General features: G+C 40.8%; 1 protein-coding gene across 3 annotated transcripts in view; it reads left to right on the forward strand.

The window, feature by feature from the left end:
- Positions 1–25,209, forward strand: part of MRPS28 (mitochondrial ribosomal protein S28) — a 77,021-nt gene that overhangs the window by 16,031 nt on the left and 35,781 nt on the right. Inside the window, exon 3 of one of the 3 annotated variants that reach the window (XM_033126554.1) lies at positions 695–848. The exons of the other annotated variants lie outside the window; for them this stretch is intronic. Coding sequence (XP_032982445.1) covers positions 695–833 — 139 coding nt within the window. The 3' untranslated portion in view covers positions 834–848. Of the gene's footprint in view, positions 1–694; positions 849–25,209 lie in introns of those variants that run through there. 3 annotated transcript variants of the gene reach the window in all.

A 25,209-nucleotide genomic window follows, 5' to 3' on the forward strand; every position in this document is an offset into this window, starting at 1 on the left:
TGTGCTGGTCTCTAAATCCTACAGCATATAGTTACTAATGTGTCATCAGAGCCTCTTAAAGTAGTCTCACGTGTGAACCAGTTTCATACCAGGGACCCTGAAGGCAGTGTGGTAGTAAAGCTCTGGGGATCTGTTAAAGAATGATAGGTCGCCTGTTACCACACCGTTGGTGAAGGTGTCCATGGTTATAGTACACCGTGGTCCTTGGGGTGGTGTCCATAGTGTGATTGGGCAGTGTCACCACCAGTGAGCTAACGACCAGCGGGCCCAGGCTTTGTTTCGAAATGGATGTGTGTCGTAATTATAGTGATACCTGTGGTCACAGGAACTGGTTAATGTCTAACAATGATTAGTAGTAGCGTGGAGTCAGTAGCCATGCTGTTATTTGGGAATGATACATTTCAAAAAAAGTTTATTCTGTAAATAGTAGAAAGTTGACTCCTTACATGTAATACGTAATTTTTAATTCTTTGATGTTTTAAATAAGGTATGTCATCTACTTTTTTTTTTTTAATCTTGTTAGACCCAAAATAGTTTAACCTGGTTATTTTTTTTTGTCTCTGTTTTTGATGACCAAGACCATAATTGTAAACATTAATTTCTGCATTGTATCAGTTCAGGCGTATAGAATTACTCCTCTTTAACCACGTAATCCCCCAGTTACGTATAATTTTCGTATTTCATCTTTCTTTAGGTGTCATCTTTCTTTTTCTGCTGTTGTGCCTGTGCCTGCATTTTTAGCTTTCTTAGACCTCATTATTTCTTCTTCTAATATTCTGATGCCTGGGAAATTGGTCACTACATTTATTGTACTTAAGAAAGAGAATCACTAGTGTTTAAGGACCTGGCAGCCTCTTCTGTAAGGAAGTGTATGTACTTCAGTACATGGACTTCAACATGTATTTCGACAGCTTCGAAACTCCTCTGCTTAATTCTCATTGGGTGCTGAGGAGACTCGATGTCACCAGATGACCAGCCTCCTGATAAGTGAAGTGTCGCCGTGTGAGGGTCTCGCTCGTGTCGACTGCCTGCTCACTGATGCCCTCGGCAGGGCTGCTCGCATATCAGCACCGCGTCTGCGGAGCCCGTCAAGCTGCTGAGTGTCCTGGACATGAGCAGTTACTGTGGTTGAGACCTTCACACCTCCAGTCAGAACAGCCATGGAAAGAACATGGGATTAGTGCATCTCAAGTATTATTTGAGATGGTGCCAGTTCTTACAGTGAAATTGTACATAAATCAGTAAATTTCTTAAGAACATTGATAAGCCCGTAATATTGCTTTATGGCATTGATTAGTTTGATTGGCTTGGCATATACCTATGATACCTTTTACCAGTCTCAAGAATTAAGCTGCTGATTTTATGCATTTCATTTTTCGATAAACTGGGTCATGGTGCAATTTTTCACTGAGCCAGCAAATATTTAAGGGGGAGCTGTTATGTGCCTCTTCTGTGTCTAATGCTAGCGATGTATAGATGACAGACAATCCCTGCTCTCAGGGAGCTGATGGTTGAGTCAGAGGATAGAGAAGTAAACGTACGTAACTCCAAATGAGGTGTAGTTCCTATGTTCTGTAGCCCTGGAGAAGAGGGGACCGATGAATCTGGCAGCCGTATCAGAAGCTTTTCCAGAGGAACTGACAGTGGAGCTGAGTTGTCAGGGATGGGAGGGAGCCACACCTGGAAGTTTCAAGTGAGGGGCAGCTTGCTCTCCTGGGAACTCAAGTTGCTTCGGAGGAAGTAAGGCAGAGTGGCCAGGGGGCACGAGCCAGGTCGCCAGGGGATTTGCATGCTTTTCTGAAAAATGGGGGCTTTGTGCCAAAAGTGGTAAAGAGCCATTAAAGTATTGTAACAGGTAACATGGACGAGATCTGTGTTTCAATGAGATCATTTTGCTAGTGGTGTGGAGCATATACTGGAAGAATGAAACTGGAGTTAGGGAGGCCAGTAAGGAAGCTTCTGGAAAGAAATGATGAGAGCGTGAAATAAGTCTGAGCACCAGGAAAGGAGACTTTCATTAGCAATTTAGGACACAGAAGAAACAGGTCTCGGTGACTGAGGAATTGTGGGTTGTGAAGTAGAGGGAAAAGTTTCGAATGATGTTTGATTTCAGACGCAAATGACTATGTGAACAGGAAGTTGGCTTGTATGGTGCGGGTGGAGAAGGGGAATGTATTGATATTTTTGCCTGCTTCAAAAATGAAAATAAAAACACCCAGGTTTAGATGAGTTTGATTCTCTCCTTCCCACTCATGGTCATAATACTTAAGGACCATTCCTCTTTTTACTGAAATATAAAATCCATGTGGGTAAGCAAACCATGCCTATCTTTTTGGTTAAAGAACCAAATTCTCCAAGTCTTTTCATTTCATTAAGTTATATTTTAATTTTTCAAGAATGGTATACATTTCTGTAATATCCTGAAGTCCGGTTTTATAAGTAAAGTCCGTTTATTAATTAATGTGGTAATGAAGACGATACGTTTTAAAGCCTTATTCCTGCACTGGCATCTCTTTCACAGCACACATGATTGACAGCTCTGAAAAATCGAAGAGTTTCAAAACAAGCATGATTGGCAGTTCTAATGTAACTAGCACATGCACTGAATGTTATTTGTACTTTGTTTGGCTTTAAGGTGGAATAAACAAGCTAATTTCCCAGTCTTTGTTTCTATTTCAGGTTGTGTGATATATAGGGTCAAATAAAGAGTGGGATAGATATTGAGTGTTTCAAAAACTAAAGTTTTCAAGATGGATTGGTGGGGGGAAAGAGAAGAATAAGAATTTGAATTAAGTGGTCCTTTTTATTCCAGCAAATGTGGTCCACAGTTAAAAAGTGCATGCTTCTCAATAGATGGTGATTGAAAATCATTCTATTAGATTTTCCTTAACAGATCTCTTATTATTTTTTAGGATAAAAGAGCATCTGTTGTATTTAACCTGTTAGTAAAAAACCTTGAGAATATGTATAAATTATAAAATATGATCTCAGAAATGTTCTGAGTTCGTGAAGCACATGTAATTCAGACTTAGAATAACATTAGACTAAAAAGACAAACAAAAAAGCCTGAGCTCACAGATACAGAGAACAGACTGGTGGTTGCCAGAAGCAGAGGCGCGGGTGGGGAGGTCAAACTGTGCAAACTTCCAGTGATAAAATAAAAAGTCCTGGCGATGTCATGTACAGCATGGTGACTGTAGTTAATAACACTGTATTTCATATTTGAGAATTGCTAAGAGAGTGGGTCTTAAACGTTCTCATCATGAGAAAAAAAATTTCTTGGATAACTGCACACAGCGACAGATGTTAACTAGAATACTCTGGTGATCATTTTGCAATTTGTACGAATACCAGATCATTACTTTGTACATATGAAACTAATACAATGTTATCGGTCAATTATCCCTTAATAAAAATTTTTTTTTAATGAATAGTATTAGAGGTCTCCCCAGGATGTATGGCATGGCCATGTTTTATTGGATTGATTCGCTCTGTTGGATTCTGTTTTCATTGATTTGCTTCGTGTCCCATAGTCACGTATGTACAATTGCTGTATTAGCCCAGACGTTGTGTAAATTTGTATGTCTAATAAGTGTGCTGTATGTGCCTTCCCAGGACTGTAAAGGTTAAAAGTGAATCTGGAAACTACTATGGTGGCTGCTTGTTAAGGAATGCAAGCAATTAAGTGTTCCCACAAAAGCTTTGAAGTTAATATCTTAATAGGACAAAGAGGAAAAAAAGTCAAGGCTGCATTCCTACAATTGGTTCAGGCTGTAGTTCTATTGACTTAAGAGTAGGTTTAAAAAAAAAATAAAAGCTATCTTAATAGAAAGCGTGAGTTCTATTTTAGTTTGTTAGAATTTTGTATTCATTTCGATTGCCACTTGATAACATCTAGAGACTTTCAGGGACCAAGAATGTCAGCGTGTATTTTGTAATTTGTGATTAATAAGAACAATAACAGCTACCAGTTGGTGAGCACTCTCTGTGCTGGGCACTTGGCTAAGAGATTTGCATGTATTGTTTTCTTTAATCTGTTTATTACTCTAAGGTACAGACTGTTAAATTCCTTATTTTCAAAAACCACTAAGGAAAGAATGGCTTGCAGAGATTTTAAGAAACTTAGCCAAGGACAGCAGCTAGTAAGCGAGCAGACCCCAGACAGTGAAGCTCTAAGTCCATATTGTTCACCACTGCTTTATGCCCACCAACTACACTTCCAGGGTGCGTGTGTGTGTGTGATCATTTTCTCAGCAAATATTTATCGAGTCTCTTAATTACAGTGTGCTGAATGCAGTCTGGAAGGACTGCATTCCATCTCTAGGAGGAAAGATACACAGAGTGCAGGAACACAGAGGAGTAGACGAAGGAATGCCTGAAGGAACCATGTGATCAGGCGTGGAGGTGTGCAAAGGACAAGCCAGAGAAATGCAAGTGGAAACGGTTTTATAAACCAACAGAAAAAGGGGGCCTCCTCTAAGAGACAGAACTTGAGCTAGGTTCTGAAGGACGGGGAAGGAGTGTGGGGAGATGAGTAGTGACAGGGATGGCAGGACGGCGTGCGCGCAGCTTGGAGAGTGAGCTCGGCAGGATTCCATTAGCGATCTACATCTGTGGAACATAGCACTCCAAAAGCGAAGGGCTTAAAACAATAAACGTTAGCCCACACAAATGCCGTGGGTCGGGAATCCGGGAGTGTCTTAGCTGGACGGTTCTGGCTCAGGGTTGCTCAGGAGGTTCAGTGAAGATATCAGCCGGGGCGGCAGGCGTCTGAAGCCTTGCCTGGGCTGGAGGGTTTGTTCCCAGGGCTCCCTGCCTGCGGGCGGGTTAGTGCAGGAGGCCTCGGCGCCTGTCACGTGGGCCTGTCTGCACAGGGTGCTGCTTGAGGGTCCTCACGGCACAGCAGGTAGCTGCCCCCAGACTGAATCCGCTGACAGAGAGCTTCGGGCGGTTGTGATGTCTTTTGTGACCTAGTCACATGTCGTCACTTCTGCCGTATTCTGTTCATTAGAAGCAAGGCACTGTGCCCACGGGGAGGGGAATCGCTCTCCACCTTTCAGAGGGAGGTGTGTACAAAGTGTGTGTACACATTTTAAAACCACTACAGTGGTCAAGAGCCCATGGCCTTGGCTAAAGTTTGAGGGAGGAATGAAATGTTTGCTTTGCTATCCAGGCAGGAATCCTTACAGAAAACTCTTGAGTTTCAGCCAGGAAAGGTATGGCAGTGGAGAAACAGAGGAGCGGTATTTGGGGATGGGTATTTTGGGACGAGGACACTAGTCGTGGTGTGTGGGATGGAACGGGCAGCACGAGGCTGGTTCTGAGACTGTCGTCGGCGGGGGCTGATCAGGGGCCGGACGAGAGTGAGAAGAGACGGGAAAGGAAAGCGAGGGAGACTGTTGGGATGTGGTGAGTGGTGCTTGGGGTTTCCAGCCAAGGTGACAAGAAAAAATAGAGATCGAGGCAGTAGTGGGGTTGGGAAGAGTTACTATTCATCGGGCAGGACAAGAGTTCAGTTTCAGACACGTCGTGGTTATTCTGTGGCTATTTGGCTGTATGGGGTTGGATTTATGAGAAATCAGGCTGTAGAGTAACAACACTAGACCTGGAGTTAGCAACTTCACTGAGCTCTAAGTTTCTGTATCTTAGCAAAAAACCAAACCAAACCAAAATGCCAAAACCAAAGGCAACAACATCAGTGCAGATTTGTGTTTGTGCCACAGTAAGTGTGAGTAACTGATTTGAGAAGCTCTTGCAGGATTTGGGTGTCCTGTTAGAGCTGAGCAGCTTTATTTCTACAAGTGAAATGCAAATGTACAAAGAGCAGATGAGACCCTTTGGCAGAAGTGGTGTCACCTTGCCAGGTGGATTCAGTGCATGTTCTTATTATCCAGCTTCAAGCAGAGTTCTCAAAATTCATTCATTTCTAGATTTCTTATTACTTTACTTTTTTTTTTTTTTTTTTTTTTTACAACTAGGCCTCTTGTTCCTTTCTTCCACCTCCTTAGCAGATAATCTTATCTCCTTAAATTGAAATCAAGTTTATCCGTTAGTTTAATTTAAAGTAAAAAATAGTTAAATATCTGAAATTTCATATGATTTAACCTAATACTCTCTGGATTTCCTGTTCTCTCCCTTAAATTTTCTGTGTATCATTTTTTTCTAAAGAGTTTGATAAAATTTCAAACCATTTTACCTTGTTTCTCCTTCAAACTACTGTTTCTCCTTCAAACTGCCTGTCCCCCAAATTGCCCTTGTTTCTGCATTTCCATGCCTTCCTCTGTCTAGTCCAGCCGGCTCTGCCCTTGCCATTATGGGAAGCACCTCTTCAATTCGTCAGTGACCTTCTGGTCCCCTTCCCAGCAGCTTTGCTCAAGCTTTCTATGGTAGTCGGCACTGTTCCTTGGCCCTTCTTCCCTTTTCTGAAGTTGTCATACACCGTCATGTTCTTGTTCTCCTACTTCCCTGTTCCTTTTTCACCTTCCTCTAACAGTGTTTTAGAGGACAAGGGGGTAAGGAGGATTTGGCACCTGCAGGGCAGTGGAGCAGGGCAGGTCAGGCAGAACATGGGTGGAGAGCGAGACGCTTGCTTCCAGGGTGATATCCGTCAGTAAGAACAGGAGCCGCTCGTTCATTTAGCCAAGAGCTGAAACCCTAGCTCAAAACACAGTGCTTTGGGGTGTCTGCCTGTGGTTTAAAAACCACAGCATTAGAATAATTGAAAAATGCTTGGTATGCCTATAAATGACACATAAAGGTGTCTGTATATAGATATTCCTTTTTTATTTGGTAATTAGGAATCATTCAGGCTCAATATAGTCTGATGCTTGAAAATATGATACTTTGTTTTCAGCTTTAATTTTTAAGAAATGAATTTTTCATAAATATACTATAGTGAGGTTTCTTTTAAAGTTTTAATTCAGAACCTTAATTTGGACCTAAAATAGAATACTTTGTGTTCCTTTTTAAAATGCAAATTAGCTATTAAGTAGGTATAATTAAGTCCTTAATTCGTACTGACTGAGCATATTATAATGTTCATGTGGGTTTTATGCTATTGCCTGTGTCATTTTTTTAATTTATTAAGCAAATGAGTCTTTCCTTGATGTATTTTCCTTGAAAGCATTTTCTTTTACGTACAGTACTTTTTTGAAAATGGATTCATCAACTGTTTTGCTATGATACGTGATGGAGACAGCTATGCTGCTTTCACTGTGGAGTATGTTATGATTTGAAATCATTTAGCTTCCAAAGTATATTCTTGTGAATATCCGTATTTTGACACTCAGGATATTTACTTGAGTTAACCATACCTCAAAAGTTCTGTTTTACTCACCACCCATTTTGTTTTGGCCTTTACGTTACATTCATTTCATATTTGCTAGAAAGATATATGCCAAACTATTTTTGAACATTAACAACTAAACATAAACTCTTTGAATCTCAAAATCTATTCCAGAAACGAAATACCTTTTTCTAATTGCAATTGCAAATATTTTAGTTTGCCTGTTTCCTGAATGTAATTAATTTATTTAGAAACATGAATTCTGAGTTTAGCTTGTTTTTCAAATACTGTGCCTTCAGCCTGAATTCTTTAAGTTTTTTATTTCATTTATTTTACTGAAGGAGACATTTGACGTTTGAAGGAACAGGTTCCAAAAGTATAAAGCTCAGCATGTGCTAATTTGTGAGATACGTTCTGTATGTGTTGGTGATGGTGATGGTGGCGATGGTGGTGACGGTGACGGTGACGGTGGTGGTGGCGGTGATGGTGGCTGATAATAGCAGCAGCCACTTCCTAATTTTTAGGACTCTTAGAAAATTCTCCCCCAAAGGAATCTTAAGTCACTTTAAGGAAATAAACATATGCTATATCTTTGGGCAAAAATAATTTTAAAATGTCTGGCATAGTGCCTTGCCGATTATAAGTTCAGCATAAATATTCATTGCTTACTTGTTGGATAGACAGGAGTCACAAAAGCATTTAGCTAACAGTAGGGTGTTGTAGATAACGGTTGAGATACACTGTTCTTAGTTTTCTGTTGGTGTTATAAAGGAATAAAATTACCTTCATTGAAGAGGGTTGAGTATACCTGTTTCAGTAAAGAAATGAGAGCCATCTCAATTTTAAGTAGAAAAATCATGTTGAAATCAAAGAAAATTTATTATTTTCCAGAACTGAAAATTAGGAGACATTTGTTCTTTTCTTTATAATTTTCTAATATTATCACAACTGTTATGTGTGTTACAAGCTGTTGAATAGTCTCTGATTCCTGGGGACCCTACGATGAAGTGGCGTCCGCAGTGTCCTGTCCCCACAGCCCTGCTCAGCTCCTGTAGACTTGTGCCTATGGCGAGAGTCTTTACGGAGTCAGTCCATCTCATGTTTGGTCCTCCTCTTGTCCTGCTGCCTTCCATTTTCCTGCCTTCAGCATCATTCTCTTTTCTTGATGTGCCCGACAGTGGGACAGCCTCAGAGTTGTCATATATGCCTCCAGCGATGTTTCAGGCTTAAGTTGCTCTAGGACCCACTTGTTCATCTTTCTGATGACCCGTGGTATCTGTAGAGCCTCCTCCAACACCATGTTTCAAATGATCGATTTTTCCTTTTTGTCTACCAGCTTTCACTGTTCAATCTTTGCATCCATACACAGTAACTGGGAATACAAGGGGGTGGGTGATCTTAGCCTCGGTCTCTGATGACACATCTTTGCTCTTGGAGATCTTTCCTAAATCTTCCATTGCTGCCCTCTGAGTCTCAGCCTTCCCTTGTCTCCATTTGAACTGACGACTGAACCACGGTCAGCAAAATCTTTTACATTTTCAGTTCTTTATTGTCTGTGTTAAAGTCGTGTATTTCTCCTGTAGTCGTGATTTTTGTCTTCTTGATGTTCAAATGCAGCCCTGCTTTGGCACTGTCTTCTATCACTTTCATCAGAAGTCGTTCCAAATTATTTCTGCTTTCTGCCAGTAAGATGGTGTCATCTGCATATCTTAAGTTTTGGTATTTCTTCTGCCAGTTTTCACTCCTCTTTCCTCTGAGGTTAACCAGTTTTTTGTATATGTTCTGCGTACAGACTGAACAAATTGGGAGACAGAATGCACCCCTATCTGACACACCTTTGCCTACAGGAAACCATTGTGTTCCTCCATATTCCGCCAGGGCTTCCTGTCCACAATACAGGCAAGGCGTAGAATGAGGCACGCCCATTTCTTTCGGAGCAACCCATGGCTTTTCATGATGGATGCAGTCAGAGGCTTTACTGTAGTCTGTAAGACAGACGGACCTGAAATTCTCTGGAGCTCTCCAGCATCCAGCGAATGCTCGCAATTAGATCTCGAGCGCCTCTTTTTTGAATCCAGTTTGAACATCCAGCATTTTCTGCTAGCTCTTACTATGTTTAGTCACTTTTCTAAACATCATTGGCCCTGAAATAAGAATTCCTGAATTTGAATCCTGGCTCTGCCACTTATTATTTGTATGACCTTGGGCAAGTTGCTCAACTTCACGGAGCCTCAATTTTCTTATCCTTAAAAATGGATGAATGAAATGATAGTACTTACTCCAAATGGTTGGTGTGAGAATCAAATGAGGTCATCGTCATCACAATCATTGTGAACAACTGACATTATTGACCCTTTTCTACATGTGAAACAGATACTATACATACTTTAAGTTGAGAAAAGAGAGCCTCAGAGAACTTGTGACTTTCCAGATGACTTGGACTTGTGTCAGTTGCACATGGCAGAACACTTGAAGACTTGTGGCTTATGCAGATAGGGACGTATTTTTCTTGCAGAAGAATTCTGTGTGTTGATGGCTTCTAGGGTCTCTTCAGCAGCTTGACAGCCTCAGCACTGGCTTCTGCTCCTTGTGTCAGGGGGCAGTAATGCTGCTGTTGTCCCGAGCAACCTCTCTGTGTCCCAGAGAGCAAGGGAATGGGGAGGGACAGTCACGTTCTGTCTCTTTTATCTTGCAAACAAAAGCTCTTTGAGAAACCTCTTCTAGACTTCAGCCTACCTTTCCTTGTTAGACCTGTGTAAGATGGCCACTCCTTAGCTGTACGGGAGGCTCTGCCAATATTCTGAGCAAACATTATCCAACATCTACATATAGTACTGTTTTTCTTCTTGAAATTTTGTATTTTTCAGAATAAAAATTATTTACCTTTGCAGAGTGGCTGCATTTTGAAGGTAACGGTTATGTGTCCCTCCCTCCCTATCATAAAACAAAACAAAAGTTACTGACTGAATGCTTTTTATATTAGACATGATTACTAAGATATGTTTGTTCCAGGGAATTTCTGATAACATTTTTCAACTTTCTATAGTAAAGAAAACATAATACATAATTAAGGTAATAAGTTTTTGCCTCTTTCCGTTCTAATTATTATGTTTTAACTTATGGTAAATGAGTTTGTTCTTTGCTCATTTCCTAAAGGGTGGTTATTCACTGATTTCATTTTCTGAAAATAAAATTATGTCACAATTCTTGGAAACTGCTTATTTATTTATTTATTTATTTATTTATTTATTTATTTTTCGGAGGTGGGGGTGGGATGAAGAGTGGGTGAAATTAGGTCATAATCCAAATTTCCTATTCATTCCTCAAATATATCACCTTAGCTTACTATTTTATTCTGTCTTTTTTCTATTTGAGGTAAGTTGCATTGAATTTTGTGGAGAAAAAGAGGATACGATACAGTAACATTTTGAGCTAGATAACGTTCACTTTTGTAGGCGAGGAGACAGAAGCCTGGAGAAGTCCAGAAATCTCTGCAGATTGGGAACCTGGTGTACCGTAGGCTCTGGGTTGGGTCTGACTCTCCCACAATGCACTGGGAGTGTCCTGGACGTTCTGTCCACTGAGGACACAGCTTTCTGCCTTTTTAAAAGTATTTAAATGACATGTTTATCAAAATGTACCTCTCAGTATCACTTTTTACATTTCAACAACTTTCGTTGCAATACTCTTTTGTAAAATAATTCAGAAGCATTATTAAGTATAAGCCATATCTTATCTTAGGCCACACTTTTTGATTTCTGTTTTACCAGCTCACTTTACCAGAGATATTATCAAGCAGTGTTATCTAAATGAAGCTAAATTCAGCCACACCTGTGGTCTGCCATAAACTGCCATTGACTAATAAAGGGATGGACTATACCTGTGTTGACCTTTTCAGTCTTAATTTTAAAGTTGGTCTTTCTAAGGAACGACATTGCGGTGTGCTCTGTCTGCATTGGTGTATAGTTCTATTTTCAGGTTCATAGTTTTACATAATTAACCAAGCAAAATATTTCTAGTTGCATTTTTATACGAAAAAGGAAAGTAGAAAAAGAAGTATTTGTACATCTGTCATTGAAAATATCATCAAATGCTGTGCTTTTTTACATTGAAATTTTATGGCTTACTGAAAATGCATACACTTGAATTTAGGCAAGAATTCTTTCTCATTTTTACATATTCTTTTGTTTATTATAAAAATATACTACTGACCAAACCAAACCCAATTAATTCTCTTGGTTTTTTCATTTTCGTTTAAAACTTTGATTCACGTATTCTGTATGTTGATTACTGCAGTGTCAAAGCTAATGTTATTGAGTGATCAAGCCAAATTACTAAAATTATGTTGGTATTTCTGTTATTAATTTTTTTGTTTCAACTTGTAAAAGTAATGCATTCTCATTAAAAAAGCTATGGGAAATTCCCTAAGTAGGAAAATTAGAAAACTTCATAGGTCCAGTTTTATAACTGTGTGTGGTAATGGATGTCAGTGAGACTTCCTGTGATCATTTCACATTATGTACACATCTCAAGTCGTTGTGTTGTACACCTGAAACTAATGTTCTATGCCAGTTATATCTCAATTTAAAAAATACTGCTAGAACTCTAAGGTCCATCGGTCATTTCCTTCCAGACTTTTCATCTAGACACAGATTTTTGTTTTGTTTGTATATGGTTTTAATCATTCTCTATATAATTTTATATCATGAGTCTCTTCCTTAATTTTATACGCTTTATATATTGCTGAATATAACACAATTTCTTTAAGCATTCGTGTTTATTAGACATTTAGGTTGTTTCTACTCTTTTAACGCTTATAAGTGACACAGCTATGAACATCTTCATAAGACTTCTAAGATTATTTCCTGAGGAAAGATTAAGTGGAATAACTAAAGGTTATTGATGTTTTGCAGACTTATGCAAACAGGTTGAACATTTCACATGTTTGTTTATTAATAGTATTTTTTTTTTGTAAACTGTCAGTTTCTTTGCTTAGCTTACTTATCTTTTGGGATTATAGCATCTTCCTAACCTACATAGGAGCTCTTGATATAACTAAGATTGTTCATCTTTTTATTTTTAACAATTCCATTTTATTACAAAAGTAATTCAAGCTTATTTCATGATACAAATTCAAATAAATTAATGGAAAAAACAAAGAGCACCTAGTTAAAATATTACACATTTTAATATATGTGTAAAAAAGTTAACAAAAAATCATATTTTTGAATACCATTTTACAACTAGCTTTCCTTCCAAATAGATACCCAAATATTTTGTAAACAAAATTATTAGACTACGTAGCATTCCGTTACTATTAGGTTGGTGCAAAAGTAATTGCGGTTTAAAAGGTTAAAAATCATTGCAAAAACCGCAATTACATTTGCACCAACCTAATGTAACTTATTTAGCTGGTCCCTTATTGATATATACTGATGTTTTTTCCATTTTTCATTATTTTTGTAAGCAACACTTCAGTGACAATTCTATGCATAAATCTTGGTGTGATTGATTATTTCTTTGGAATAAATTCTTTGTAGTGAGAGAACTGGAAAGGATATACATTCTTTAAAAATTTATGCATATTTTCTATTTGCCACAAAGTAACTTTTTTATCAGTAAGTCTTATCATTTTATTTTTCACATTTGCCAACCTAATAGACAAAAAATTTTGTCTCTTATATTAAAATTACATCATTGGTTTAATTTGTGTTGTTGATGACTAGCTAAATGGTGAACATCTTGCCATTTATTTACTTCTAAATTAATTTTATATTCCAGTTTCATTGGCCTGTCCCAGTTGCTCGTTAGTCTTTTGGACCTAATCACTTTCTTGTTAATTTATATCCTTTGCCATAACTGTTAAAACTATTTACTCTCCGTTACTTTTGCCGTGTAAAAGTTTTCTGTTATATAATTGATTTATCTATTTTTTTCTTTCGTAGTTTCTACTTTGGTTGTCATACTTAGAAAGACCATTGCCTCCATGGAAATATTGGCATATATCTTTCCGTCTAGTATTTTATAAGTTTATATTTGGTCAATTTATTTTAAGCTATTTATAATTTATGTTGGAATAAGTCAGAACTCCTGCTCCCATAATGATAGTTGCTAATATGCATTGAGCTCTCATTTACCTTCTTCTGTTGTTCCTAAGACACACATTTCTTTGCATTGTAACCTCTCTTACCTTCTTGAAATCACTAATGTCTAGGTAACACTTGTGACATAGTTGTCATTGCCTGCCCGTATGCAAAGTTAGTCTATTCATATTATTATTATTTTTTTTTTGAGATATGTCCTTGATAAACTGTAAGTCACAATGTACTGGGTCAGTCTCAGCTTTTTTTTTTTTTTTGGTAGTAAAATAGAATAGGGGATATTGGAATGCATTGCACCTAGGAAGACTAATTATTGCTTTGGGGAAACTTATTTCAGTGTGTGTATATGTGTGTACAGAGCAGATCTCAGTATGACGGTGCTGGTTATGATGTGAACTGTTTCTGACTCTCAGCCATCGTTAGGCAGAAACGGTGATGGTGAGGCTAGAGGCAGTCACGGAAGACCGTGTAAGCCCTGCTGACCGAAAAGGACAGAGCGGCTGGTGCTGGAATGTGATGGAAGCTCAGATTGCTGGGTACCGCCTGCCTGGATCTTCTGGGGATGCCCACCCTCTCTCTGTGCTCCTGGTCACACTTTCCCCTTGCCCACTCGCTGCCTGCTGTTGTTCCCAGTGTTCTGGGCTCTCTTTGGCAGAAGCATCCACGGCAGTTAGTGATGCTTGGCCATCACTTCCTTCAGTCTTTGCTTCACCCTTAGTCACTGATACAAGCTCGAGCTGCTCCAGCCCTCCCTTAGGTAGCATGCCCAGTGGACAGAAGCAAAGCCCCTGGCTGTGCAGTATGTGCATCGTTTGTAAAGCTGTTGTCCCCAGATCGCTTACCCCAAAGCCACTGGGCAGTAACTCTTTGTTATCTAAATTTACTATATGGTTGTAGATGCCAGCTTTCATTTCTTTTCCAAATCAGCCTTCTGCATTTACTTTGCCCTGCTGAATGCCCATCAGTTTTCTATCTTAAAGATAGTTTTTTTTCCTCCTTCGAATGACTGCAAGTATATAGATACCACCTGACTAAATTCTAATGTAGTTTTCGAGAAAAATTTAATTTGTCCCTTTCTATTCATGTTTAAGATTTTCCAATATTTTAGGAATGTGTGACATATATCTGTAGCCCATGTATAATACTTTCATACGGTTTAAGTAATAAAGGGAATATTTACTGCATGGTAACCCTTTTAAAAATAACAATTTAAAGTTACCTCTCTGTGTTCTGAATTTCATGAACTAATATATGTGGTTTATAAAAACTATAGTTACCAATACTTGTTTTTTTTCCTTCAGTTACCTGTTAGCAGAAAATAAGGAATTTGTATTCATCATCTCATTAGTGGTTATGATTTTAAAAGCAAGAACATTCTGCTGGATGGGAATGTAAAATGGTGCAGCCACTTTGGAAAATGTTTGATAGTTCCTGCAGTACTTAAACAGAGTGACCACCTGACCCAGCAAGTCCCCTCCTAGGTATCGATACCCAAAAGAAAGGAAAATATATGTCCACTCAAAAGCTATGAACACAAATATTCATAGTATTATTTCTAGTAGCAAAAAGGTGGAAACAACCCAAGTGTTCACAACTGATGAACTGATAAGCAAAGTGTGTGTGTGTGTGTTTTACATGTGGAATACTACACAGCCATAAAAAGTAGTGAAGTACTGGTACCTGATACAGCATGACTGAACCTTGAAAACATGATGCCAAGAGAAAGAATGCAGTCCCAAAGGGCTCCATATTGTATGATTTCATGTGTCCGAAATGTCCAGAATAGGCAAACGTTTAGAGGTAGGGAGTAGCTTAGTGGTTGCCTGGGGATGGGAGGAGAGAAGAGGGGTGATGGCTAAGGGGTGTGGAGTGATGAAAGCATTAAATCGATTGTGATGATGAACCTTTAAATGGGTGAACTGTGTGGTACATGGATTCTATATTAGTTGTTTTCAAAAAGAATTTTTCTGTGTAAGAATGGCGACCTATGGGAGTCGAGAGACTCAGTTTTTTTCTGTTCTGTTTTTGTCAACTGGGCAAGTCACACATCCTTTCTGGTCTCCAGTCCTGTTGTCTTGTTGATCTTTTTAGAGCCTTCCCAGCTCTAAAACCCATGATTTTCATTTTGGGGGCCATGATCTGATTACAGCTGTCAACAAATGTGCATTTACACACACTGATTGCTCTTATTCAATGGTTTCCCAAAGTGCTGGCAGGCTGATTTAGTGGGAGGAATCCAGCTGCCCTCTCCTCCCTTATCATGGCTTCTAAGGGAAAGCTCATTGTTTGTTTATATTAAAGGCAGCATTTTCCCAAAGTTACTACACAGTGCCGTTCACCTCATTTCTTAGCCCAAACAATGCATGTGGTGCCACGGAGTCTGCTGTCAAATAGCTTTAGTGACTCCCTCAGAAAACACGCTAAGAGTAGCCCTGTCACTGCAGTGTGAGTCAGAGGGTCTCAGCAAATAACCACAGACTTTATTTATAGCAATGTATGTTTTGGATTTATAACGTTCTCTCTGTTATAGACATAGTGTATTATTTGCTTGGTTACTTTATAATTGTGATAGTTTCATGCCACCCACTGTAGGTTGTTGTGCAGTCGTTATTCTAACCACAAATTAAGGAGTTATTTTTCTGTGGTTCAGTTATACACAAGGATTATATTGCAAGAGTTGCTGGAGCCCAGGTTCTATAAACAGTTTTTTTGGAAGAAGCCTTTGTCTAATACACTGGCTAGATGTTTGGTACTCAGAACGTTAGAGGACAGAATTTAGGTGATCAGAACATAACTGGTCGATCATAAGATTGTTGAACATTGTGCTATAAAATGTCAGACGAGGAATTTGCCAAGTGCTCTCCGTGTTGGCGTCTGGCAGCGGTCTTTTCCATAGCATGGAACTGTAGGCGTTTTCCCACCCCTAGAGCAGTGGGTATTTAGACTTTTGGGGTCACGGGCCCCCTTGAGAATACAGAGAAAGCACCTTGTCTGTCTAAGCACATTTCCACACACATGGACGTGCACACATTTGCGTGTGAACTTAGGGTGTTCCCAGAGTCCCCTAACACACCCATTAACCTTTAGGAACCCATGGACCTAGGTGTGGGCGCCAGATGGGTTTTGTCTTGTGGAGTCTCCTGGTGAGGATGTGGAGATGGAGTGTGTGGTCCTTTTGACAGTGTAAGAGGTGTCCCGAGCTTGGGACATAGAGGCTGTCCCCATGGTAAGCGCTGTGGGAACGCGCCATGCATCACACGCACCTGGCTCTTTTGTTCCCTGCTGTCCCCAAGCATATGCTCGGTAAATATTTACTGAATGAATGAGGGGTCCGAGGAGAAACGTGTTCTCTGGAAGAGCTGACTTGTTTCCAGACCTCACTGTATCTGTGTCTACCGTTTCCTGTTAGCTGATATTTGAGAAGCAAAATAAGGGAAAAATAAGAATGCATCTAGTAATATCACAGAAGATGTTCAATTTATATCTGAGCCCAAATTCAGTTTGCCTGTGTACTTCTCACCTTGTATCACCATAATTTGTTTTCCTCTTGTTGCAGATGACCAAGAGGTCATTTTTGTTTTGTTTTGTTTTATCACTCTGCCTTTTCCATTTCAGGTATTACTTTAGTAATTAGACAAAGATCAGGATTCATAAGTTTTTATGCTGTTGCTGAAAACCTATGAGAGTTCTTGAAATATATTTTTGGCTAAAATTTTGATGTTATAGGTAATGGAAATTTTGCTCTATGAGATTTCATTCCAGATTTTTCAGTTATTTCTCTATATATTTAAAAAATATGACCCAAAACTAGGCCCAATATTTCCTTTCTTCTTTGAAAATCAAATATATAGGTAAGATTTCCAAATTATTTCTGCCTGTCTAGTGAATGACTTCAAAAGGCAGTCTAAGTCCTTTCCATATAAATAACTTTTTTGTTCTTAAATGGGTTTAGTCCATCTCCTCAGTCACCTTTTGAGGAGTAAATGAAAAGAAGTTATATTATTAAATTACTTTTTTCTTAATTTTGTACCACAACTAAGAAAGGGAATTCTTAAATCAATCGGATGCTATTTAATGAGTAATTGCTACGATCCAGGCAAATGCTTTCCATGCACGAACTCACTGGCCCTCACAACTGTTGTGTTGGGCTCACACGATTGTTATTTCTGTTTTACAGTGAAGCCACCTAAGGGCACAGAGAGGCTAAGGGACTTGTTCAAGGCTGTGTGTTACTCACTCGTTAGTAATTGGCAGAGCTTGGATTCACACATTCCCAGTCGGGTTGCAGAGCCAGGGCTGTTCACCACTAGACTGTCTCCTACACTCTGTCATGAGTAAATGCGAGAGGCAGTGAAGGAAGGCTTCACAGAGGAGGTGACGTTGGAGCTGGTTCCTAACGTAGACGTCCCCTACGTGGAGAAGGGCGGAAGGCAGATGGCTGGGTGCCCAGCAGTGGGCAAGGGGCTGGCTGTGTGTTGTGAAAAAGGCTGGGAGGGGAGGTCGGCGGGGAGGACCCTGGAAGGACAGAGGATGGAGTCAGACGGTGTGCAAGTCGGGGAGTCTGGACTTTTTATTACAGAGCATTCCCGTGACGCAAATCCAAAGACTGGTGCTGGACTGGTTACCTCCAGATCAAGTGGGGGCTTCGTTAGACAGGCAAACTGCTAAGCCCCACTTCAGGAGATTCTGATTCAGAAAGGATGAGGGCCGGTGATCCAGGTGGTTCCGATGGAGGTACCGGCATGCTTGGCACCTCTGCTGTGAGAACTAGTAGGGATTTATAAGCAGGGGCGTGACAAGTGTTCTGCTTTAAAGTGCAAATTATTGAAGCTAGTACAAAATATGTTGGCGATTTGGAGGCAGCAGGATCAATCAGACGGATATTCTAAAAATTCCAAAAGGATAATAAGAACTTGAATTAAGACTATAGCATTGTTGCTGGAATGGAGGGGATTGATTAAAAAGATATTTTAGAGTAAGTATCAACAGGAAAATAAGCAGGAAGGAGATGGAGAAGAGATAAAGGTTATTCATGTAGGATTTATAGGCTGAGCAAATGGCTAGTAACCATGCTTTACCTGAGTGATGAGCAAAATCATTTTGCCATGCTAACTTTTATTTACTTAAATCCAACACCGGGGTTGCCGGTTCAATCCCTGCATAAGCCAGTGTGAGCTGCGCCCTCCACAACTAGATTATTTACTTGAATTTGTGCAGTCAAGATAGTATAAATAGTATGTATCACATATGGATTGAGGCTGGGCAGAAGGGTTAGTGTAGAAAGCAGAAACTCGGGGAAGGGCGGTTCTGTCAGAGGAGTCTTTCTGTCCTAGCCGCATGGACAGAAAGTGGAGCCCGTCGGCTGTCTCCTGGCAGCTTCTTGGGGCAGTGCTGGCCACACAGCGCTCGCTCACACTTGAGGGAGCCGGCCCCCACCGCTTTGCCCACCGTTCCTCGCGGCCTCAGGCAATGCCTTCACCCTTGCTTATCCAACCTGACACCTGCTGCCGTAAACAGGGCCGTGTGAAGATTCCACTGGCAGGCACTTGTGTCTCGTTTCTGCTGAGTGCCTTTTGCAGTTTGCAGCACCGTAGCACCGTCAGTTCCCCCGCCCAAGGAGTGAGCTGTGTGCATCCTGTGGAAGCACGTGGCCTCTCCCACCTGACTGGACCACAGGCGGTACCTGAACCAAGCCGGAAGCCATCCAAGTGCCCGCCCTGGGGTTTTGGTTTGGGGAACGAAAGAGAAGCAGACTCTTCACATGTCTGGGGCTTTAACTTGTCAATTCATGGGCTTTGCACAGCCATCGATGCCGTGCAGACTGGAGAGCAGAGAAAGCTGGCTCAGAGCAAGGGGGAGGGTTATGTGGACACGTGGAGTGAAGAGAGGAGAGAGAGAGAAAACAGTGCCCGAGTCTCATGGCTTCTGTTTCGGGGACCAGCCCTCTTGAATCTGCTCTAGGCTTTCTTAAGGCACCCATGTATCCTTATAATAAAAGTCATTCATATTCTCTCTCTCTTTCTCTGCCTCTGCTTCTCCCTCTCTCTCTCCCTCCCTTATCTCTTTCTCTCCTTAAGCTACTTTAAGTTCATTGCTATTTCTGGGAGCCAGGGACCAGTACCCACACACCAGCCCTTCCGTTCTCATTCTCTGCCTTGGCAGTTGCCGAAAGCTGCGCCCCCAGGACGTGCTGTCAGGCATACCAGGACTACCCTTTTTGAACAGTGTTTGGCCTTCAGACAACAGACTTGGATTTAATGATTCGAAATAGAAGTCGGGCCTTCGTATTTTTATTCCAGCTTAGGCATTTGGGTTGAACATTACCAGAATTAGCACCTCAAGTGGGAAATACAGTGGTATGCGTTCCAACACCAGTTTAAATCCAAGTACGTATCCAGTATATCTCTAAACACTTAATTTACGGTTCTGGTTTTTACTGTTCTTTTCCTTTTTTCAAATGATTCTTTGATTCTTGCCAAGTTTTCTAGCCAGTTTATGAATATAGAGAAAATGGAACTTAGTGTCTTAGTCCATTTGGGCTGTTGTAACAAAAATACCATGTGGCTTAAACAACAGACATGTATTTCCCACAGTTCTGGAGCTGGCAAGTCCCACGATCGGGCTCTGGCAGAGTCCGTGTCTGGGAGGATCCACTTCCTGACTCATAGACAGGCGTCTTCACACCATGTTCTCACAGGGTGGAAGGGACTGGTTGCTCTTGGGTCCTTTTATTCATAAGGTCACCAGTCCCGTTCCCCAGGGCTCCACCCTTACGATCTGGTCACCTCCCGAAGGCCTCACCTCCAAATACCATCACCTTGGGGATTAAGATTTCACCTGTGAATTCTGTGGGTGTGGGAACCCAAACCTTGGATATGTAGCACTCAGGAATCAAGATTGCTTTTAAAAGCATGCATGCAATTGCTCAGCAGTTTTTAAAAGATACGCACATTGGAGTCAGAGAGTCAAAATGGATTCCTTCCAAGATGAAAAATGTTGAGATGCCAAACTAACTGAAACAAATTATACCTTGGGACAGCCTAGGCAAAGAAGGGTCCCGATAAATACAAAGTACAGTAGAACCGTTTATTATGATGAAAACATATCGGTCACATTTTTATACATAACATACATAATTATCCTGGGCTCATTAAGTATTCTTTTTCTGAAAGATAAAAGAACTAAAGCCAGAAAAACTGCAGGCTATTAAATGAGTTGCTTTACAAGAAAAGAAATGAAGTGTTTTACTAGTGTATATTTTGTTGTTCTATAGTATACTTGAACAACTTTGCTAATTGTTGTATAAATTTTGATGTACTTTTTTATGCTGTTTTCTAAATTCCATTATTTCTTCTTTGACTCGTATTTTAAATTTCCAAACAAGTGAGAAATTTTTTATTATTAGTTTCTAGCGTAATTGTGTCGTGATCAGGGGAAGTGACACCAATTTTTGAAACTTAAGACATTTTCTTCAGCCCAGTATTTGGTCAGTTTTTGTAAATGTCTCATTTGTAAAACAGTTTTGATGATGGATTTGTCTTTTCTGCTAGCAGTCCTTTAAATTCTTACCTTATATAACCTGAACCTGTTGCCACTTTCATGCAAGTTTAGGATCTTCCTATATTCTAAGTAATTCTCTCGTTTTTCTGTTACTTAGTGACTCTTTGTGTCTATAGAAATGTTAAAAGAAGCTCAAGTTTTGCAAAACCTAGCTTCAATGCTGTTTATTCTTTGGGTTCCAGCTGTCTTTCCCTTTTCTGCCTTTCTGTAATCAGTATTAAGTTGCCAACTCAATGATTCCATTAAAGAAACTGTTTTCGGTATTTTAACCACTGTGTTTATTCCTTTGTAGCAGAAGCTTCAGTCAGTTTATTTGTTCTAACATACTGCTAGATATGGAAGTCTGTTGTCTTTATTTTTAAGTTTAATCAAGATCATTCATGAATATTTGTATATTTAGATTTTGAAGAATAAATTAGATCAGAGCCATATGGGATGAACTTTTAAATAAGTGCAAACTTCTACTTAAACTTCTGACATGGTTCTTGCTTGGTATTGATGTTTCACTGACCAATAGATACCAGTAGAGATTTAAATGTGGGGGGGGGAGCACATTCTGAAAGTTACTGAAATGGAGGACTTTTTTCCTCTTCAGTAGTCACTTATGGTTAAAGCATCTATTCTCAAGGCGTTTATTTTCATTAATTAACTTCTTTGCATTCTCAGAATCATTGCACATACAATTAACATGTAAGACGACATTTATAAGCATGAACCTCAGGTTGTGTGGTGATGAGGGTTTATGAAAGCAATTAAACAAAACATTTTACTTTATGACTCCTGCTAGACTAGATGTGGTCAGCAACTGCCTGTTCTTCAAAAAGGATAAAAGGATGTACCTTAAGCTTATTTTATTTCATAGTGTATTATCATTTATGAGGCCACTGTGGATGTATGGTTTTATTCCATGCCAGAACCTTCTGAGAAAGTGACTTCTTTCCTTTGCTGAGCGTTAAGAATAAGGATAGTACTGCTTAACAAGTGGTTCTGGATGCTTCCATGGGATTAGTAGTGAGAAAGTATAGTGCAGTGTTTATGAGCACAAGATTGATCAGAAGTCAGATTGCCTGGGTTTGCTTATGTAGCAGCGTGATCGTCAGCGAGTTACTCAGGGCTCTGTTTTTCAGTTTCTTTCCTTTAGAAACAATAGTACCTTAGATAAATCACTTAGAAGCATATCTGGCCCCTAGCACAGCAAGCACTTAATTAATGTTTGCTATTGTTTTCCCCCTGGGAATAATTATTAGGCTGTACATTGATGTAGGTTTAGGGAAAAATTCAAAGCATATACGTTCTTTAAAGTTTTCATATTAATAGGCTTGTGTGTCATACATATATAGCTATGTCACATTTTGGGCATCCATAAAGCTTGAGTTATGTATTTACTAGAAACAGCCTCTGGGTAAATGAGATATCCTCATGGACTCGAGGATCAGTGTCGATTCCCTGGTAGGAATTTTCCTGTGGAGTCATGAATAGGGGGGTTCCCTCCCTGGAGGAGCGGTGATATTGGTCGCAGCTGTAGGATTATAGTGGTGGTCCTGCAGCATTAGGGGCCAGCACGCTGGCAGGCGGTGTTTATTGAATGCTTACCTGGTGCCAGGTCTTCTTCTAGGTACCTTACGTGTATTGATTTGTTTTATCTTCAGAGCAACCAGTGAAGTAGATACTCATATTATCTCAATAGTTATTTTTTGAATCAAGAACAGGATGAACATCCCATTTTACAGATGCAGCAATTAAGACACACAGGGGTTGTGTGCTACGTTACACGGCTAGTCATTGGCAGAACAGGAGTTTGAACACGTAGTCTCCTTCCAGAACATATGTACACTTAAATGCAGACCCAGTTCTGCCCAGATGGTTTTGGCTTAGGGCAGTGACGCTTCTTTCGGCGCTGGAGTTTGTCCCTTGCCCTAGCTAGGTGTCCTTGGCCAGTGTGACATCGTCTGCAGCCTGTGGAATCTGTCTGTGTGGGCCCCGTTGAATTGTCTAGAATTCTGTTTAATCCCTGGGGTGGGTGGGATGGGTTCTTTCCTGTGATAGCCCCATTACCTTGGGATGGAGGCATAAAGAGAGGGTGTACAGACTTGAGACCACACGGTCCATTGATAAACAAGGAGTGAGATGCCACTGCCAGCCTGGCCCAGGCCCAGCCGGGATCCGGCCTCCTCACCTGCTTGCTGGCCCCGTTCCCACTGGCCTCTGCTGAGTCCTGGCCCGCGTTGCTTTCATTCCTACTTGGAGCCAGTCCTGATTTCTCTTTGCACCCAACACAAGTCTTTGGGGAGAGAAAAATGACAGAAAGGAAAAACCAAATGAACAACGAGTCCGTCAATGACGGTGTTAACATCCGAGCACTGGTGAGTTCCCGAGGTGCGCTACGTCCTGCCTTCCCCGTGTGTGAACTCAAACACCACGGTGCCCTCGTGAGCTGGGGTGGGAGGCGTTTCCTCTAGTGACGTGCCCGTTCTCCCTGGCCCCGTCCTGTGCACATGTGGACACAACGGGCCGCCACGGGGAAGAGTGGGCAGCATTCTTCCGCCTTCACTTCCTCGGCCCTTGAGCCCCATTGAGCTGTGAACAGTGGCCGAGGACAAAAGCTGTATCCACTGTACAAACAGAGCCCCAAAGCAGCAGCACACTGAGTCATTCTTCGCTCTGTGTGAGAACTGAGGGGGCCTCTATTCACGGCCTTTGTGCTGGTGTCTGTCAACAGTGCCGTTGGAGGCCAGCCCTATTGTGCGGACCAGTGTTTCTTATTGACCTAAGTCTGTGCCTGCTCTGTTCCCAGGGTCGAAGTGGCGAGGGACAGAATGTTTGAAAAGGGCTAATCATAGGCTCGATGCATTTTGCTGCATTGTCGTCTGACCTATTAAATCTAAACTGTGGTCCGCGTTAATGCAAACAGGTAATTATATAGTCACAGCTGCAGCTATTGACATCTGGGTACTGCCCCACAGGAAAAAAAATACGTGGTTTTCGTCCTGTGTCTAGATTCTCATATGCTGGACATTCATGCTTTTTAACCGAGAATAGATCACGGGTCGGGAGGACAGAAAGATCACCAAGGTGGATGCTTTCACATCGCTTCTGGCCACAGCTGTCAGCATCCATTTCCCTTTGCCCGCACAGGGCTTTCCCCTGACTCAGAACCAGTAGTCTGGGTTCAGTTTTCATTTTTAAGGCATGTAAGGTAAGAGGATTGTTATGCTTCCTTCCTGGACGATCCCATCAGGATACTAAGTCACTTGGAAAGGGCTGCCTGTCACATCTTCATTTCACTTGTTGCTGGTGTTTTACCCACGGTCTCTTGCCGGCTCCCCTAGTGGGCGATGGTATTCGTGAGAGGTCCACGTTCCCCATCATGACAAGTACGCTGGAGTGAATTGAGGCTGATGGCTATTAATTATGTTAACAAAGCCTATCCTTTCTAGTTTCTTTCAGTATTCTAAAGAGCAAAAGTGATGAATACAGCCGTCCTGCAGAAGAGCTACTTTTATATTAGGAAACAAGGTGTTTAGAAATGTGTTCCCACCAACCATGAAAATCCAGTTAGCACTAGAGTGTTCTGTGCCTGTTTCCATTCACCTCCAAGAGTCAGCCTTTGAACAATGTTTGTTAAAAGCCGTGTAGGTAGTAGACCCTGCTAGATATTGGGCTACAATTTACAAATAGAGATCTGTTGCCTCAGTGTCTCTAATTCACCACTGTCACTAGTAGCGTTATGAGGTATCTCAGGAGTGGAGCTGATGCAGGAGAGAGCAACACAGTTTTAAGACTGTAACTTAGGGTTTGTCTAAGCTCGTTTCCCTAGGTTTTGACGCTTTCAGCTCAGTGTGTTGATGCAGTATCTCTCTAAGTGGGTCCCACTGGCACCGTGATGAGAAAGCACTCAGGATGCCCGCGCGCCTGGGTGATGCCACCTTTTGAGCCAGAGTCCTTCCTGTAGGCTGGGCTCAGCGCCTGCTCCTGCTGTGCCCATCGCAGAACGCTGGGCTGGTTGCACTGGGCTCATGGTGGTTTTCAAAGGCTGGCAACACATCGTTACCTCCTGCACCCTACGTTCTGAACATATAATGATGAATAATATGAGACTCTTACTTACCCTCAGGGAACTTGGAGTAAAATAAATGCCTGGTTTTTTTTTAACCTCACCACAAGCACAATTTTGAAAAAAAAAATGGGCATAGTGATTGAATTGAAATTGAATAAATAATACAGAAAAAAATCAAAGAGTAAATATGTTCTGCCTTTGAAAGG

Source organism: Rhinolophus ferrumequinum, chromosome 14, assembly GCF_004115265.2.
Source record: "Rhinolophus ferrumequinum isolate MPI-CBG mRhiFer1 chromosome 14, mRhiFer1_v1.p, whole genome shotgun sequence".
NCBI lineage: Eukaryota > Metazoa > Chordata > Mammalia > Chiroptera > Rhinolophidae > Rhinolophus > Rhinolophus ferrumequinum.